This window comes from Falco biarmicus, chromosome Z (assembly GCF_023638135.1).
Source record: "Falco biarmicus isolate bFalBia1 chromosome Z, bFalBia1.pri, whole genome shotgun sequence".
Classification (NCBI taxonomy): domain Eukaryota; kingdom Metazoa; phylum Chordata; class Aves; order Falconiformes; family Falconidae; genus Falco; species Falco biarmicus.
Genome location: NC_079311.1, coordinates 31,742,017 through 31,759,763, shown reverse-complemented (window position 1 = coordinate 31,759,763; position 17,747 = coordinate 31,742,017). Strand labels below are relative to the sequence as shown.

At 42.8% G+C, this 17,747-nt stretch overlaps 2 protein-coding genes across 7 annotated transcripts in view; one reads left to right on the top strand and one right to left on the bottom strand.

Annotated features, from left to right (window-relative positions):
- The window catches only part of SLC26A1 (solute carrier family 26 member 1), a 37,298-nt gene extending 25,482 nt beyond the window's left edge, over positions 1 to 11,816 (bottom strand). For 2 of the 3 annotated variants that reach the window (XM_056324149.1, XM_056324147.1), the window contains exons 1-2: positions 11,705 to 11,816; positions 11,234 to 11,334 (exon numbers count right to left, since the gene is read on the bottom strand). The gene's annotated coding sequence lies outside the window, so the exon portion shown is untranslated. Of the gene's footprint in view, positions 1 to 11,233; positions 11,335 to 11,704 lie in introns of those variants that run through there. The other variant, XM_056324150.1, reaches the window with a different exon arrangement.
- The window catches only part of IDUA (alpha-L-iduronidase), a 48,191-nt gene extending 32,799 nt beyond the window's left edge, over positions 1 to 15,392 (top strand). For 3 of the 4 annotated variants that reach the window (XM_056324153.1, XM_056324152.1, XM_056324154.1), the window contains exons 4-14: positions 224 to 331; positions 955 to 1,050; positions 1,613 to 1,815; positions 2,219 to 2,398; positions 3,969 to 4,185; positions 4,779 to 4,994; positions 5,603 to 5,724; positions 7,048 to 7,173; positions 7,799 to 7,875; positions 9,504 to 9,604; positions 11,719 to 15,392. In XM_056324153.1, the coding sequence (XP_056180128.1) occupies positions 224 to 331; positions 955 to 1,050; positions 1,613 to 1,815; positions 2,219 to 2,398; positions 3,969 to 4,185; positions 4,779 to 4,994; positions 5,603 to 5,724; positions 7,048 to 7,173; positions 7,799 to 7,875; positions 9,504 to 9,604; positions 11,719 to 11,819 (1,547 nt within the window). In that variant the 3' untranslated portion in view covers positions 11,820 to 15,392. The remainder of the gene's footprint in view (positions 1 to 223; positions 332 to 954; positions 1,051 to 1,612; positions 1,816 to 2,218; positions 2,399 to 3,968; positions 4,186 to 4,778; positions 4,995 to 5,602; positions 5,725 to 7,047; positions 7,174 to 7,798; positions 7,876 to 9,503; positions 9,605 to 11,718) is intronic. The other variant, XR_008819375.1, reaches the window with a different exon arrangement.
- The last annotated feature ends 2,355 nt before the right edge of the window (positions 15,393 to 17,747 follow it).

The following is a 17,747-nucleotide window of genomic DNA, read 5'->3' as shown; positions in this document are numbered from 1 at the left end:
ATGGTAAGTATTAGTATTGATTACTGTAGTCATTGACAAGTAACAAGTTTGAGCAACCTCAAATCTGAAATATTCCCGGTGGGAACATGTTAAAACAGGAAAGCCCATTTAATGATGCTTCTTCATTAACAAGTTTGTTACAGATAATGCAATAATCCCTTTGTTAATCAAAAGTCAATACCATTCACAAAAAAAGAAAACCAATCTTTGATGCCTTTTTTAGGATTTGAATTGATGGGGAATCCATCAGGATATTTTTTTGATTTTGAAGATAAAGAACAGGTAGTAAGGTGGAGAAACTTAATTACACTTCTGGCCAACAGATACATAGGTAAGTTTTGAAAAAAGCCCTTTTATTTGTTCTGTTGTAATCCCTTCTAACTACCTCAAAAAGTTCTGTGTATTGTGATCAATTTCAAGACCCTAGATGTCAGCACAGAACTGGAAAAACGGCATGCCGGAGCAGACAGTGGGATAATAGCTAGTTTTTTTGCTGATCTGTGACTAACATCCTGAATGAGTAGTGTGTTCTGGGTAGCACATTTGGCCTGCCTCTGAGGACTGACTTTTTAACTTTGTTATGTTGTTGTGGTTGTAAACCACCAGCTTGCACTAGGACATGGTAATCTGAATACTTCCCACATGCCAGCTTCAAATATCTCTAATGAGACAGAAGCTGCAACCTGCATTAAGGCGAGGTGAGTTCCCTAACCACAAGGCTGTAATGCACATCACCTCCCTCTCATCTTTCATCTTTTTCAAATATTGCTGTGCTTCATCAAAAATGAGAGATCATTTTGAAACTACCAACACCACATTTCCCTCATTATTAAAAAAGGTAATATATATACCCTGTTATAGCTCTGGGTGCTATTGGATTGTCTGGATCAGTGAGTTACTAACTGATAGGATTGTCTGAATATATAGCTCACTAGTAAATGAGGCCTTCTGCAGATAGGTATGGATTGGAACATGTTGCTAAATGGAATTTTGAAACATGGAATGAACCAGACCACCATGACTTCGACAATGTCTCTATGACAGTGAAAGGTAAGCATGTTTTGGAGCACTTACTAGTGTAGTAAAGCGAGACAGGTATGTTGGGTGGGTGGAGGGTTGACAGTGGGAAAGGAGAGATGCTGGCAAAGAAATACGGTAGATAAGAAAGATAAGGAATGTGAAAGTTATATCTAGTCTGTTTTGCTAAGGTCATGTTGCTGATTGATAACACTTTGTTCCCTGCTTGGACATCAGTATAAATACAGGGATAGCAGAACAGGGAAAACAGAAGAGAAGTTACACGAAGAAGATGCAGTTCATTATTTCAATATAAAGTAAGGTTACTGGGGTTAAGTGGGTAAAGGGTGCAAAACTGTTCGTTGATAGATGCATGCTTTGGGAACTTGTCCTCACAAGACCTTTGGAAGAACCTTGTGAATGCAGCTGAGGTTGGATGTCTTCTCATGCTGTCAGTGTATAGGGAAGGGTAGCCTCAGTTTGTGAGGTTCTGCCAATAAATGCAATAATAGAGTTATGACATCTCCCAGTAGTTTTAGATCAAAACTCTGTTTTGAGTTATCGTCTTTGATACATGCATCTGCTCGGACTTCAGGGTTTCTCAACTATTATGATGCCTGCTCAGAAGGATTAAGAGCAGCCAGTCCTCTACTAAAATTTGGAGGGCCTGGGGATTCCTTCCACCCCTTACCAAAGTCACCCATATGCTGGAGTCTTCTGGGTCATTGCTACAATGGAACCAACTTCTTCACAGGGGAAACTGGTGTAAGGCTGGACTACATCTCTCTCCATAAGAAGGTCAGCCCAAGATTTGAATTTAAGGCTATTTTGTTAATCAGCTCAATCCAAGTTACATTTTATTCTGATTTATGAAGTTGATTTCCAGATGAGTGTCCAGCCTGTGGCAGGAAGCATGGCTACCTATTCTAATGAAACTTTGAAGATGTTCAGTTGCAAGACTTGAACTCAAAGGAAATTTGCCTTTGCCTAATTCCCAGGGGGAAACAACTCCTCTACCTCTTTTCCATTTTATATTCTAGGAGGAACAGCACATGCTGTAGTGGATTAAGTAAAAATACTAATACTGTCTGACCCATGGCTCTTTAGGGACCCCATAAACAAGATTTTAGAATATGTTGATGTTTATGTGTTTACTACTGTTTTCTCACTTCCACTAAGGAGGTATGAAATATTGTTGCAGGGAGGTGGGAGTTCTCTCTACATCTTGCAACAAGAAATAGAAGCAGTTGAACAAATTCAGAAGCTGTTCCCAAATTTTGCTTCTATTGCCATATACAATGATGAAGCAGATCCAATGGTTGGATGGTCCATTCCACAGCTGTGGCGAGCTGATGTGACCTATGCAGCTATGGTTGTAAAGGTAAGTGTTTATTGACAGTCTTGTCACAGTAGGGTCTCCTGATGGGTTAATGCATTTACAAAAGTAGACTGACAGTCAATTTTTAAGCAGCTACTCAGAATAATAGATCCAACAAAAGGACAGCTCACTATTGATACAGCTGGGGTTTCCCTTAGTAGTCTGGTTTCAGTAGCTTTATTTAGTTTGTATTCGTTTTCTTTATCTTCCCTTTCAAAAAAAACCAAACAACTGAGGGCTAGCATTCCATGTGCTGGATAATGTGTCATATATTGTATACAGCCCCCCAATTAGATCCACCTGCTAAGACTATACCCACACATCTTCTCTCCATGTAATACTACTGCTATCATCTCACTACTGCTAGCTGTCACCTGACTTATGTGAGACGTTATTTCCCAGCTCCTTCATAAGTTTATCTCATCAAGAGACAGCAGGTACAATTAATAAGTCCATTGAGCTCTCTGCATAAGCCCATTCTTTGGTTTTGGATAATGACTGTACATGTGGTGTTATTGATTACTGTTAGTAATGATGACTGTTGCATCAGAAAAGCAGAAGAAGAGAATGGTCAGCATTCCTGCCCCTGCAAAAATTGTAGCCTGGCACCAGAGCAAGCACAACTGTTTCCCCTGCATAGCAATAGTTCCCACTGCAGGCCTGTTGCTTTGTGAGCCACTACCTTACACAGCATCCAAAGTCCAAGTACTCCTGTGCAAAGTAGTAATTCCCAAACCTGGGAGCATGTATGTCACCCAGAAACAAGATACGTCTTATCAGCTGCTCCTGTGGAGACAGAGGCTCCCAGTTTGTTTAGGCTGCGTACAAGAGCAGTCTTCTTCAAAGCAACAAGTTACTGACTGTATTGCAGTGAGTTTGTGAGAGCAAACAACAGTGTTTATAATGACTTGACAATATGAAGGGATTAAAAAACCCACATCCAATGGAAAATTAGCACCTGGGTGGATGGGATCTGGAGCCCTGTGTTCCTTCAGGGGTACAATTATGAGACCTTTTCAGTTGTCAGCCTTCTGAAGTTCTATTTGATTCTGATACTTTGGCACAGTCTGGTAAACAGAGAGCTTGGGACTGCTGACATTTTGCAGGGAAGCAGCATAGCAACCAGTGAAATGTCAGAACTAATTCTGTGTTAGCACCAAGCGGGTAAAGTGACTCATTGAGTTACAAGAATCCAGGACCAGCTCCCAGACATACGTATAATGGTTGCAAAGTAACTCCAGAATTGAATAAGCGTTTAGACTTAATTCAGATGGTAAATCTGGATTACTAATTTAATATTCAAGACAGAGGAACATGGTTTGTAGTGCAGTAGCCAAGGAAATGTATTCATAATTTATGCAGAGTACTAGTGGATACTTCAGATTTTCCAGTGATTAATGTATCACCTAATGAGTATTTTCTCCAAGAGTTGTGAGGAACAGTTTAGTTCTTCAAACTTTTCTAAATGGTAGAGTGGCAGCTCTTTTCAATATGCTGAAAAAAATTAAAAGAAACAACAACATTGTGTGTTTGTTAGATTTTCTCCACGGTGAAGTTCTCTATGACTTCGCAGGTAATCATCCAGCATCAAAATCTGCTCATTTCCAAAGCCAACAACAGCATCAACTACACACTGCTGAGTAATGACAATGCCTTCTTGAGCTACTACCCCCATTACTTCACACAGCGGACTCTGACAGCCCGTTTTCAGATGAACAATACAAATCCACCTCATGTCCAGATGGTGCGGAAACCAGTGCTGACTGTCATGGGGTTGCTGGCCCTGCTAGGTATAGTAACCACTGATTAAAGAGCATATCAATAACCTTTTCTGCCTAGAAGCTTCCTGCCTAAGAGAGATTATTCCAGCCATTTCACTACTGACAAAAGCAGGATTTCTCCTACCCTTTGTTTACCAGCTGTGTTAAGAAAATGAAAATTCATTTCCTCTGAGAGATTCATAGCTCAGGAGATGTTCCTGACAGTCTGTTATCCGTTTGATTTATTTTACTGCTTTGTTTAGACCCTGTGCATGCCAACCACTCCTTTTTTGTTCACTGGTACTTCCCTCTTGTGGCATCTCATCAGGCTGCAAATGTCTTTAAAAATTCCTACAGCTGGAAGACCCATAGAGCATGCTAAAGGAAGATCCTAATCACTGTTACATGCTTATTGTCGCTAGCTGAACTGCTAAGCATAAGAACTGCTGTAGTATGTGCATGCTCTGCTGTTGTAAAAGAAGCCTGACTGAATGCTATACATGGTAAAATAAGCTAGAAGATAACTCAACTTATAGATCCCCATGTTTTGACCATTCCTCTATCAGAAGATGATATAGGACTGACTAGCAGTGATGCTTACAGTGTTGTCACATTTTTTAAAGGAGAGAAACAGATTTTTGCAGAAGTGAACAACAGTGAAGGCGAAAGCACTGAAAATGGTACAATTGGTGTCTTGGCATCTGTACACACCCCAATTGAGATGCAGCCCTCAGACAGTTGGCAAGCTGCTCTGCTGATGTATTCAAGTGAAGATAACAGAACTTCATCCAACATCAGCACCATCACGGTGAATGCCACCCACTTCCCCAAACTTAAAGGTAGCCAAACATTAAGTAGTCACCTCACATAATTTATCTTTAGGATAGAACATCTGTTGAAACATTTCTGCTGAGTTGCTTTCATTGCATGAGTGAGTTTCATTTGCTGTCTTTCTTCTGGACACTCCCAGATTTTCTGTGATACGATGCTGCTTTTCTAGGAAATGTTTTTTCTGAATGCCTGCACTTTCACCCTGTCTTTAATGGCAGCTCTAAGTGCTACCTTTTTGGGAAGTTACTAACCTCAGTGTCCTTGGCTGTATATTGCCAAGCAACAATTTTCTTACTGGGATGACTCCGAGACAGCCAACATGACCTCATGATTACATAGCTGATGCAGTTGTCAAACAAATGTGTGCAGCATCTGTGCGAAAAATAAGAGGGTTTCAGTTCTGGTTATGAAAGTAAGAGTTTGAAATTTAAACTTGGCAAACATGAATTGTAGAGCCTTGTAAGAGTGCTAGCCTCATGGCTTTCCTGTGGAAGTCAGGCTCTGAAGTGCTGATATCACTTTTGAGCAAGTAGACGTAAACAACTTCTGCTGAATTTATTCTTGTTAATCTTTAAATCCAAGTAGAGTTTACTTACTTTCATTTGTGTTTCTAAAGAGCTGGTGTATGTAACATATTACCTGGATAACAACCAAACCAATCCCTACCTGAAGTGGAAAAACCTGGGAAGCCCTGACTTTCCTTTTCCAGAACAGTTCCAGCAAATAAGGGATGCTGAGGTATGACCATGTGTTTGCCTGAAGTGTGGCATGGCTAAAGTGCTTGTGAATTGGTTAACTACAGCTAGAGAGACAAGAAATAAGCTCAAGTAGTCAAAATTTTCTTATCTCACTGTCATCTTACATACATATAAAAATGCACTTGCAGGCATGCAGAGAAATGTAGCTGATACACAACTGATACCTTTGCATTTATGTTATACAAGAGTCTAAATGTAGATCACCAGCTTCTTTGCTACTGGCCTACCCTTAACTAAGGAGATGGAGTTGCTCCAGAGCAAGTTCCACCTTCTCTCTGAAACTTCAATAAGCTTTGAGACCCTTTCTGTTCTGTCTCACCAAATAAGTCACATGGCCCGGTGTATATTAAAGAAGGGCCATATTGCTGCATTAGAGAGTTGAAATGAACCCCATTCAATAACAGAAAACAAAATACCAAACAGCTCTCTGAGGTGGAAACTACCCAGTGCAAGTTCAGAAGACACATCTCCCAGGGGCTCACAGGTAGGCCTGCAGTTTACCTTCGTCCTTACCAGTTCTGAATGCACCCCAGAGGAGACTGAGGAATAAGTCCTTTGTGAGGACTTCTCTCCTCTCTAATGAGAAAAGTCGTGGCCAGATTACTTACTGTATCTGAGAATATGTGAGCACTCTGTCACTTCAGCTCCCTCTCCTGTAGTCTCCTTATGCATTCAGATCCACAGGTTAAAATAAAGGAGACCACCTCTATCACCTTAGGGGCTTACAGACAGTAACTGCCTTCTGAATTTAGTGTGCAGTACTGTGTCTTCTCTTCCCAGTCACCATAACCCACTATTGCTAAGGCCTGTGAGATACTACAGGAGCCATCAGCTCTTCCTTCAACAGGGCAGCAGCAAGGTTTTAGATACTCTTGGCCATCTGGTGAAATCTCATCCTCAGAGACCAGCTGAGGGGGCTGTTGTAGCTAGCAATAGCTTTCACTGCACACTGGGAGTCCACAGCTAAGAGACAAGGGTGTGGTTTGTAAAGATCGCTAGCCTGAAAGAAACCATCCATGGGAAGTTATTAAAAATGACAGGTTGCACCTAAAGGGCATTTGTGATCAGCCCAGTCTGAGAGATGGACAAACCCTCTTGCTTCCTGAAGACCTGGAAAACAGGCAAGACAGAAAAGCCTCTCAGCTTGAAGAACTTTGATGGCTGTAAGCCATTTACCAGCACCAACACTACTGGAAATTTACAGTCCCAAAGTAAACACACAGTCACTTCACAGTGATGTAACAGTTGGTCTTCAGGTGCTGTACTGAAAGACTGTTCATAACGCTTCTCTTTGGCTCAACAGGACCCGGTGGCAACAGGCCCATTCCCATTTCCTGAAGATGGCATCCTGACACTGAAGCAAGACCTTCCCATTCCCTCAGTCTTTCTGATCCACATCTGTGCAAGACCCAGATCTTTTCCTGGTCAAGTATGTGTTGTATTCTACTGTCAGACTCACCGAATTAGTAACTGTGTCCTGCTTTAAGTCTCACTATGAAGAGCTAGACTAGTATTTGGACCTATTACATGATAAAGGTACCATCTAAGACTTAGTAAATAAACAATTCTTCTCTCCTTTGATGAGAAGGCTCTCCAAGCGTAATTCAAGATAAAGCATTCCACAGCAAGTAATAGGAGCCATTGCTGAGATGAATACAAGTTTATCCTCGATGGGGAAATAACAATGCAGTACTGGAAAGGGCAGTATCTTTTTTAAAATCACACGTACTACCAGGCTTGACAGTAGCCCTCCAGTTAGTAACTGATAGCTGAAAATAAAATGGAATCGTGGCTGCCATAGATTAGACATCCGTATCTGCTCATTTAGTCCTGCCCATGTTCATAGTGGTACCCAGAGCCTCTGAAGGTCCTCTGCAAGGTTGACAGGTTGGAGACATAGGCTACAAAGCTATGGAGCCAGAAATTCTGTTTTTTCCCTTAGTTTCTATGGAAAGAATCAAGGCAAGTAATTAATAAGGAAGGATGCACACAGAAGTCTGTCCTGGCTGCTTCGTTTGTAAAGTTTTCTTACATGGACCTGTGTCTTTGGACAGGTGACCGGTGTTCGTTTGATCCCTCTCACAAAAGGGCAGGTCATTGTGTTGTGGGACGATGGTTGTGTAAATTCAAAGTAAGTAGCATTCAAAATAAAATTGATATAACTGAGTTACCAGCACATTTCTCCCTAAGTTGCCACCAGTCCTACAAAGTGAAACGAGTGCACAAATTAATGACTGCTTGCTCTTTGAGAGATGCTATGGTGCATTTGTCTGACAAAATGAACTGTAGAACCTACATGGAGTAACTTGACAGCAACCCTGACTAATTTGCAGTCCGAGCAAGGGAATCTGCCTGTTGCTCACCAGCATCCAATGGCATTTTTCACAGAATCACAGGGTTGAAAGGGACCTCTGGAGATCTTCTAGTCTAACCCACTGCTAAAGCAGGTTCACTTAGAGCGTGTTGCACAGAGTCATATCCAGGCAGATTTTGAATATCCTCAGAAAAGAAGACTCCACAGCCTGTCTAGGCAGCCTGTTCCAGTGCTCTGTCACCCTCAAGTGAAGAAGTTCTTCCTCATATTCAGATGGAACTTCCTGTGTTGCAGTTTTTGCCCATTGTCCCTTGTCTGATCACTTGGCATCACTGAAAAGAGCCTGGCCCCATCTTCCTGACACTCAGCCTTCAGATATTTGTAGACATTGATAAGATCCCCTCGCAGTTTTCTCTTCTCCAGGCTAAACAGGCCCAGCTGTCTCAGTCTTTCCTCGTAAAGGAGATGCTCCAGTCCCCACTGCAGCCCTCTGGTGGACCCTCTCCAGCAGTTCCCTGTCTCTCTCGAACTGGGGAGCCCAGCACTGGACACAGCACTCCCGATGTGGCCTCACCAGGGCAGAGCAAGGGGGAGGATCACCTCCCTCTGCCTGCTGGCCGCGGTCCTCCTAATGCCCCCCAGGATCCCACTGGCCTTCTTGGCCACCAGGGCACAGCGCTGGCTCATTGGCAACTTGCTGTCCACCAGCACTCCCAGGTCCTTCCCCGCAGAGCTGCCTTCCAGCAGGTCACCCCCAGCCTGTACTGGTGCGTGGGGTTGTCCCTCCTCAGGTGCAGGACCTTAACCTGCCTTTGTTGAGCTTTATTAGGTTCCTCTCTGCCCAACTCTCTGGCCTGTCCATGTCATCCTGAATGGCATTGCAGCCTTCTGGTGTATTTTTGAGGGACTTGCCTTAAGCACAGCAGACAGGAGCATCTATGTTAAAAGTTACATTAGCAGCAGGTGCCTAGGAGGAATGTTGTACATCCCTGTAAGGGATGTGAACTCAAAGAGAAAACCTCCAGTTCCTTGCTCCAGCAAGCTGTACTAGACTGGAAGCCCTCTGTAGGTGAACTGTCAGAGGCATTCCAGTGTATGTCCAGTTTCCTGCAGGAAGCACAGAATTAGTTCCTTTTCAAACCAGTCTCCCTAGACTCTTCAACCTTGATAACCCTGTTTTGAGAGTAAAAGATGCATAACGTTTTGTGATGTTGCAAGTACCTAGCTATAGCAAGTCAGTCTGGGTGTTGTTCTGTGGGCTGTTGGAGCTGTGGTTCTTCGTGGTAATGACAATTCATGCCAGTCCCGCATTTGGTAGGAATGAGTCAACTGAGTATTTCCTGGTTTTGGCCTTCTTTGTTGAAATGGCCCTGACATTAAGATTTGATTGCTTGATGCATTATCGGTTGTATTTAATGAGCTGTCTTTTTTTTTTTTTTTTCTAGATGTATAAAGACATTTGAAGTGGAGTTCTCACCAGATGGAAAAGCGTACCAGCGGATTAATGCCAAAGACACAATATTCACTCTCTGGGTCTACAGTCCAGGTACATGTATTATGTAATCCGTCATGTTAATAGTGCCACTCATGAATGTGTGAAATATCATTTAGTAACTACTGAAGGCACATAGCTTGCTAGTGACATACACTCCATCACAAATAAGAGCACGTCCTTTTAGGACCATGTTCTTGGTGAAAGCCTTATTCTCAAGGACAAACACTAATTGACAAGTAGTCATGGGGACATTGTTAGTTGTATTGTCGTGAGTAAATTCCCTGTCACAGAAACCAAGGTCACCCAGCTGCAGGCCTGGCAAGCTGCCTGAGAGGCCACACAGCACTTTGTCTCTATTCGTAGCTGGTATAGAAGCATGCAAAAATAAGAACAAAAAAAAATTGCTCCATGTGACCAGACCTTGGTGTTGTGCTCTTGGTGGTAGACTCACAGCAAGGCAAGTCTGAGGTTTGGGCTCAGTCCCACATGTATTGGCCATGCCTTTGCCTAAATTTGTGCAGTGTTTTTGGGGTGGGGCAGTAGGAGCAAACTGCCTTAGTAACTCTTGTTCTGTACTGCTGAGCCTTGAGGTATTAGACTGCCTAAGGATACGGCATCAACACAGAAATAAGTGGGAGGTCATGTCCACCTTTCATGGAGTGGTTGGTTGCCTGGCATTTATTATGTTCTGAGCTGCTCCAAGGGAAGGCTGCAATTTTGTTTTCGTCATGGCTACCTGTCCCTGTTTCCGTATGTTTTTTATGGCTTGGCAATCTTAAACTAGTGAGAAGCTCCCTTACAAGAGCAGAAGAGGTGCTCCTGTAGGACAGTTAGTCCTGGCTGTCTGAACACCTAGCCGAGAAACCACTCCTCTCTGCTGTTTCTTAGAGCTTTCTCTTTAGCCCTGATTAGCTGCCTAAGTTTTAGATGTTTCACATTAGAGGGTAGTGAATTTCATCTTTGACAACGGGCAAAGCTTCTCCCAGAGCCTGTGGTCATTTCTCCTCAAGTACAGCCTAGTTGCAACAGAAACATAGCCAGATGAAAAATACTGAAAGAAGGTAGTGATGTTTTCTTTGGGTATTTTTTTGTTGGTCTGGGGGCTTTGTTAACAAAGTGTGGTTTAATCCACAATGTGACTGTCCAGCAAGTGTTACTAATAAGCACTGATCAGAGCTGTGTGAAACACAGACAGACCTTGCCTCAAAGTTACTCTAATAAGAGCAATTCAGAGAGGTTTTTGCCAAGAAAAAATGAGCCCATCTTAGCCTGAGAAAGGCTAAGCATCAGCAGTGGGTGCATGATAATATTCAGAGCTCCTATTGCAATGTAAAGGCTACACAGGTAAGCAAAGACTGTAAATCATGGCTAGGGCAAATCGCTGAAATTAGGATTCATTATCATCTCATGCTGTACATCTGAAGAACCTACCAGATTTAACTGTTTGTTTCTAAAACAAAAAAAAGACTGCTTGAAAAAATCTCACATCTCAGCAGCCTTTGTTGCTAGGTACTTCCTTTTCACTCACTATTGCTATCATTCTTTAAAAAAATAAAATGAATAGATTACAAAAAAACATTTATATTGCTTGTGAGGTTAAAGACTGCTAATGAAGGCTGTGTCCTTTGAACTGGATCAAGGATGAAAACCAGCAGAGCCACAGAACATTAGTTCACATACCTTTGGAGCAACTGGTGTTGCTTCCTGAGATGAGCAGAGGGCTTTCAGTCAGCCTTTATGCTTCTTGTTCTGCTTCTTTGTTGATTCTGTCCCCACATAACCTGTTCCAAAGGCACAATTCAGGCAGAAAAGTAAGTCAGAAAAAAGGAAATTACTAGTTGTGGGTTGCAGAAGATGTCATATCCTTCTTCCAAAGGGACGGCTGGGACAGCAGTCCTCTAGCTGTACTCGCAGATCCTAATGAGGAGAGGAAAGGTCCTTGGTGCAACAAAGAAAAAAAGCCAGTACTTGGCCCTGAGTAATTTATAATCAGTTTTAGTTAGACAGGCACAGGTACACTTACATAGGGTGCAGAATTGATTTCACCACTTCTCCAGCCCATTCCACAAACCTACGTTTTATAGGAGTAGTGCCTGCTCCACATACTGCAAGCACCACAGGCGTCAGCCTTTCACAGTGACCATTTCTAACCTTTTCATTTGCAGGAAGGTCAGTCTCCGGCTTTTACAGAGTGCGTGCCATTGACTACTGGGGGAAGGCAGGCCCGTCTTCCCTTCCTGTGGAGTATGTTGAAGCTTTCAAGTGACCCTGAAGAGTGGTGCCTGGCTTGGTGACTGAGTGGTGTATGCTTCCAGCAAATGATAACTCCCCAGAAAAATAAACTCCTCCCAGGCTGAGGAGGGAGTATGGAAAGGACCTGATGAAGCAGGTTAGGAATGCAAGTTAGAGGCAACTGCCCCTGTTAACTCTTCAGAGCTCAAAAAACAAACAGCCACCACCGGCAACCCAACTGGTACAATTGTAAGAGGCTGCCGTAGGACTGGGATTCAGCTTCATAACTACGAATTGTGGGAATATTATTCCCTATATACACCGAGGTAATGGCCAGGAAACCAAAGATTTATGGAGGTCACAAACTGCAGCAGGAACGGGACCATCAGTTCACGGTACAGGTGAGGATGGCAGTGAAGCACAAGGAGGACCTGTCTGAGAGTGAACTGCCTGCCTCAGGCGCCAGGCTGTCTTGATGTAATAGTTTGATGGAGAAGTGCACAGCAACCAGATGCATCCAGAGCATGAAGTGAAGGATCCCTGCTTCCCTGCTGGTTAGTTACACATGCTCCAGTGGCTTATTTCAGAGCACTTGTCATGTCTTCAGATGTATGAGGTTCTTTACCCTCTCACAGAGGGTTTTGCACCCAGCTCTCTGCATTTGTGGCTGTTACTTGGATGCCAGAGCTATTCTCTTCATGCAGGCAGAGGAAGGGGTAGCAGCTCATCTTCAGAGGGGAAGAAGACACAGGAGGCTCTAGCCTCCAGACTTCCCTGCATTTTCTGCTTTCTGCTTTTGCCCAAGTCACCTCTTTGCACTGTGGCCGTCAGCTGCTGGTTCTTTGTGGTGGCAGCTCTGACCCTGAAAACCCCTTTCTCTCCATTGCGGTCACCTAGCCTGGCCTTCTACTGCACTTGCAGCTAATGTCTCTCTCAGCACACCTACCCTCTCAGACTGTCAGTGAGCTGAGGCTTGGCTTTAGGTGGCCAGGAGAAAGCTGAAATGCTTGTTAGAGCCTTTTGTGTTTTTCATATTATGAGACCATATTCTTGAATATAACAGGGCTGCTATTGACAGCCAGTTAGGAAGTCAGTGAAGAACAATTTGAGCTTCTGTGCTTTGCAGAGCGTATCACAAGTGTGTGATAGCCCCAGATCATGCTACAGGGCACCTCTGGCAGTCCTTGGAGCTGCCAGAAACTTTTATGTAACAGCAAAGTTCCCTGACATTGCAGGGGTGTTTTTTAATTCTCCTCTTTTCACAACTGACACAGTTTGAACTGTGCCTTTAAAATGCTTGTAGAGGGAGGCATAATGCCAGTGAAAACAACTGGTGTGTTTTCCGTAAGAGAAGCAACTTTGTCGCACAAACAAATCCCCTACTGCTTTCTTTGCTGACATCAGCTATCTCACCAACGTAACAACAAAGACTGCATATTTGATGAAACATTCAGGCCTCAGACAAAAAAACCCAAGCTTGGGCAGTAGGAGGGAGCTGAACTACCTCAGATGGCCTCACTTTTACAGCACAGAAAGAAACATATATGCAAAGTCAGTACATGTGAGACAAGACCTCATATCTCCTTACCTTGTGCTTCCTTATTCATGTGCTTGTGCTGGAAGTTAGCCTTAAAAGATTCATTTTATTGCAGAATTCAGACAAAATAGCTCTTGCGTCACTGAAGTTTGAATAAGGAGCACTTTGTTACCTCCTAATCTGCCAATTCCTTGCCCATAAAGGCTTGTGCAGAACAGAAAATGGCTATTGGAACCTACTTAATAACTTTCTCAGTTTCAGAAAAGTTAGTGAGAAGTTCTACTTGGATGGAGATAGAAAAAATACATTTCAAGTATGTTATAACTGTCCCTAAGTGAAGAACCAGAAACGCAGTTAAATAAAATAGCAGTTAAGACATATTGTTTTGCCAGTATGAAGTGGAACCACATAAAAAATGACTTTTAGAAATGTTCAAATGTAGGTCCTTAAGAGATTTTAGTACATCTGAAGCAAGGGAAGATACAGCACCTAGAGTGGACAGTTTACCCTGTTAGGCTGTCCTATTAGAGTAGCCAAATTTTCCCACACTGGCAATTGAATATAGCAGTCTTTATCAAACCAAGGACCATGCAGTAGTTACAGGTCTGTGAAAAAGACTGAAGCATAGCTGTTATGAAGAGTTTTGATTTTGCCATGCAGTGATGTAACAGAAAATGTATAGGTGTGCAAATCATGAAAAATGGAAGACCAAAAATCACTGCTCCGCTTTATTTAGCCGACAAACTCAAATTATACCTCACATAGTGAGGTCAGTAATGGCATATATGAGGCAAATCTTGCAAAGCTGATGAGTCCTTGTGGAGTGTTTGGCTTTTGCAAAGGAGCAGAACAGAGAATGGCAGTTCTCTTACTCATTCACTGTATTGAAGTCTGGCCCTATGGCAAGTGATTTCCTTTAGGGCAAGTTACCACCTTTTAGAAGATTTTAGGGGGAGAGTTCTGATGGCCCAGGGTTTCTGCTTCTCAGCGGTGACAGACATGAGACTTGCAGCTGCCTCTTCAGAGTGGTTTGTAATTCTCATGCTTACTTCTTTTGCCTTATTAAAAAGCAGGGAAGAGCGCTGTGTTCTTTAAAGTTTTAAGGTAAAATTTCATACATTACTATCTTGCTTATTGAAGCAACAAAAAAAGGAGAAATTTTACATGCAAGGGCAGAGCTTAACATGTTGTAGATGCAAGTAAAATTGAGTTTCTTAGGGGCAAGTCCAGCCACTTTGAAAATCTGTCACTAGGTCCCTGTTCTAGGGCTTTTAGATTAAACATCATTCCATATGTGGAAGGCACGGTAATTTTTCAGGTATTTTCCTGGCAGTGGCAAATACTCATGGAAAGCAGAGCTGACCAAAAATGATGCACTGTCTGTTCAGAAACAAGTTTTGAATATTCAGTAAGATATTTTTTTTCTTCTTCTTTACTGCTTTGGTATAAACTTATGCCTTTAAGCAATAAGCAAGTCTCAACAATTGTAGCAGAGATGAATTCGGTATTTCCAGGTTTGAATTTATTTCTAACAAAGTTTAGAAGTTTCGGGCTGCCCTTGTCTTTATTGTAATTTCATGTCTACAGAAAAACGCTATTTAATACTCGAAACTTGAGTTTTATTTAGCCATCTGTCACTGACTCTGTCTAATAGGGCTTCCAAAATTGCATGGTTAACTCTGCCATCTTCTCCATTACTGGGTAGTCATCAGCTCCCCCTCACAGTCTCATTTTTCAGAAGTACCAGAGGTGCATAGCACTGAGTGGGAGTAGCAGCTGCTTAGTAGTTCTGTACCATCAGAACCAAAGTAAGACTGCAGAGCACTTGGGTATGTCTCTTGCTGGCCATAAATCCAAATAGGAAAATTTAACTGCAACTGCACAATGAGATTTTTTGCCTGGTCTTTAAGCAAAAGCATCTGAGGCTGTGTAACAGTTTTGCAATTGTTTGTTAAAATGAATGCTAGGGAAGAACCTTTCAAAGGATAGCTTTATATTGTCTAATTGTGTATATACTATATTAATTACTATCTTTTGTGCTACCCAATAAAACCAGGTTTTAATCTTTCACGTGAACCCTCTAAAACCAGGATGTGATCACTGTGTTCTGAAAAATTCTCAAAACTCTCGTGTCAACAACTTAATCTTGGGACGTAAAGCCTGTTCTCAAGGTATAAAAGATAACTTGATTGGTACAAGTTCCAGTATTACACAAAAACGAAGCATGAAGGGAGTGTGACCGTAAGCAATTTCAAGGCTGAAGTAGGAGCTTGAGTTGCTGCAGTTACCACAGCCCAGGGAAAAGTGGTCTAACACAACATGGTATTGGACTGAACATGGACAATGTGGACTGGACATATCTCAGGACTTGCAGTGTCCTTGCTGGGAGGAGGTTCACTGGTGTGTGAAGGACAATATCTTTGCAGGGTTCCTCCTGCTGTTGCACAGTTGTAGCCTTTCTGCCAGCACTAAAGGACCTTCTGAGGATAAAACAACAGTCCTTTTCATTTGTAAACAGCTTTTTCTTTTTTCTTGTTAGTGGAAAGTTTGTGCAGGACAGAGATTATGACTTGTGACCTATACACACAGTTAAACCCAGGAATAATAGACTGGTTCTCATCAGCCAGTTCAACTGCAGACCGAAGTGTGTCTGCCTCTAGACATACCCCAGATATTTTATGTTTAACTCAATGGAATAACAGGAGAAGTGTAAATCGGACAGCTGCCTGCCCTACCCTACCTCATCTTTAGCATTTTCTGCAGTCAGTGGAGAGGAGTGGATATCAGCTAACTCCCATCTGTTTATTAATTCACGAGATTTGTATGATGAGGGTCTGCATGTGGTCCTGATGGGACCATGTTCCCACAATTCCTGCAAGTACAAAGCAGATGCCAAGGGCATGTGTAAATCCATGGTATATTCTCCCAGAATCACCGCTATCCTACAAACCTAAAGGCACAACCTTGTGTGGCAGAGGAGGGAATTCACTGCCTAGCTCATCTGGACAGACTATATCAAGCACAATAAGGATGCACTTGGTCCTGCATGTAGATCTTTCTCCCGTCTGCTCTGGTCATACAGTTATTATAATGATAGACATGAAAAATTCCACTTCTCTAGGACGGGTAATACTGGTCTGAATGTCCTGGCCAAAGGCCAGGCTCCTTCAGTTAAGGTCTGGCGTTGTCTGATCACCTGCGATGCAAGTCCCAAGTTCACCAATCTCCACCCCAATACTTCCTTATGGGAGAGGCGGGCAAGTGGTGAACACTCAGTCAATGCACTGACCTTGCACTTAGTCCAGCACAAAAGGCTGATATTTTTTCAGCACTCAGTAGTCTGTATCTGTGTGATTTTTTGTTTGTACTGCCTGCTGCTGCTCTTCAGTTTCTGTCCTTAGCTTTAGATGGTAGTTCACCATCTTGTTCCCCATCAGGGTAACTTTCCCTAGACCACAAGAGCAAGGAACACTTTTTTTTTTTATGCTGGCTGAGATTCTTAGGAGTCCTGCCTGGAAATCCTGGGAAACGCAAGCTTGAGAGACTTCTCTGCATATCTGGGGTAAGGCCTCCGGCCTTGGAGAAGAGTCTTCAGTCACTGATTTTTATGTGCCTTCCAAGAGAGGCAGTAGATAATCGTTGGATGCTGTTGATTGTGTATGCATCTTGCAGAAGCTGTTTTGTAGTGCAGTGCTCTGAAGGTCTTCACTCGATGTCAGCCTTGTGCCACATACCTTTTGAAAGCCTCAGGAGTGGGGGCTGTTCAGCTTGGTCTTCCCTCTGTGCTTGGTAATCATGACTTGTAAAAATGAGTGTTGCTGACAAATTGCAGGGTTCAGCAGGTTGCTGGGGGTGTTCTGGACTGGTAGTTTTGTTCATAGGAAACATTCGAAGTGAACGTGCTTTTACTAAGGGCAGTGGGAGATACATATAAACAATGCTGACTTGGGTTACTTTTTCTACATGGAATTATCTAGATACTATTCTTTTGGTTCCCTCTATGTGTGAAATTCTTGGCCATAAAACCTATCAGTTCTGTATTTTTCAGTTCTGTACCTCAGATACTGGAGGCTGGATTACAAAGGCAGTGGGGAGTAGATTACTGCTTATGCCGTTAGAAATGGAAGTAACTGCTCATTTAAAGCAATGTCCTGGTGTTACTGACAGGAACATCTGCTTTATTGCATTTGTGATTCAGGTGCTAGTTAGAAATACTCTGTGCAGACTTTGGAGTATTCCCGTGTACCAGAAATAACCATATTACCAGGCAGCAAGGATCACACTATCAGCCTCATCTCAGGTTGTTGTTCAAAAGGATTTCGTAGCTTCAGAATTTAAATAGAAATGTTCGTGGGAGAGCTACATTGTGTATGCCAGGGCCCTGCAGGCACCCACAGCCCTTCGTTGCTTTGTGCAGCCTCACCT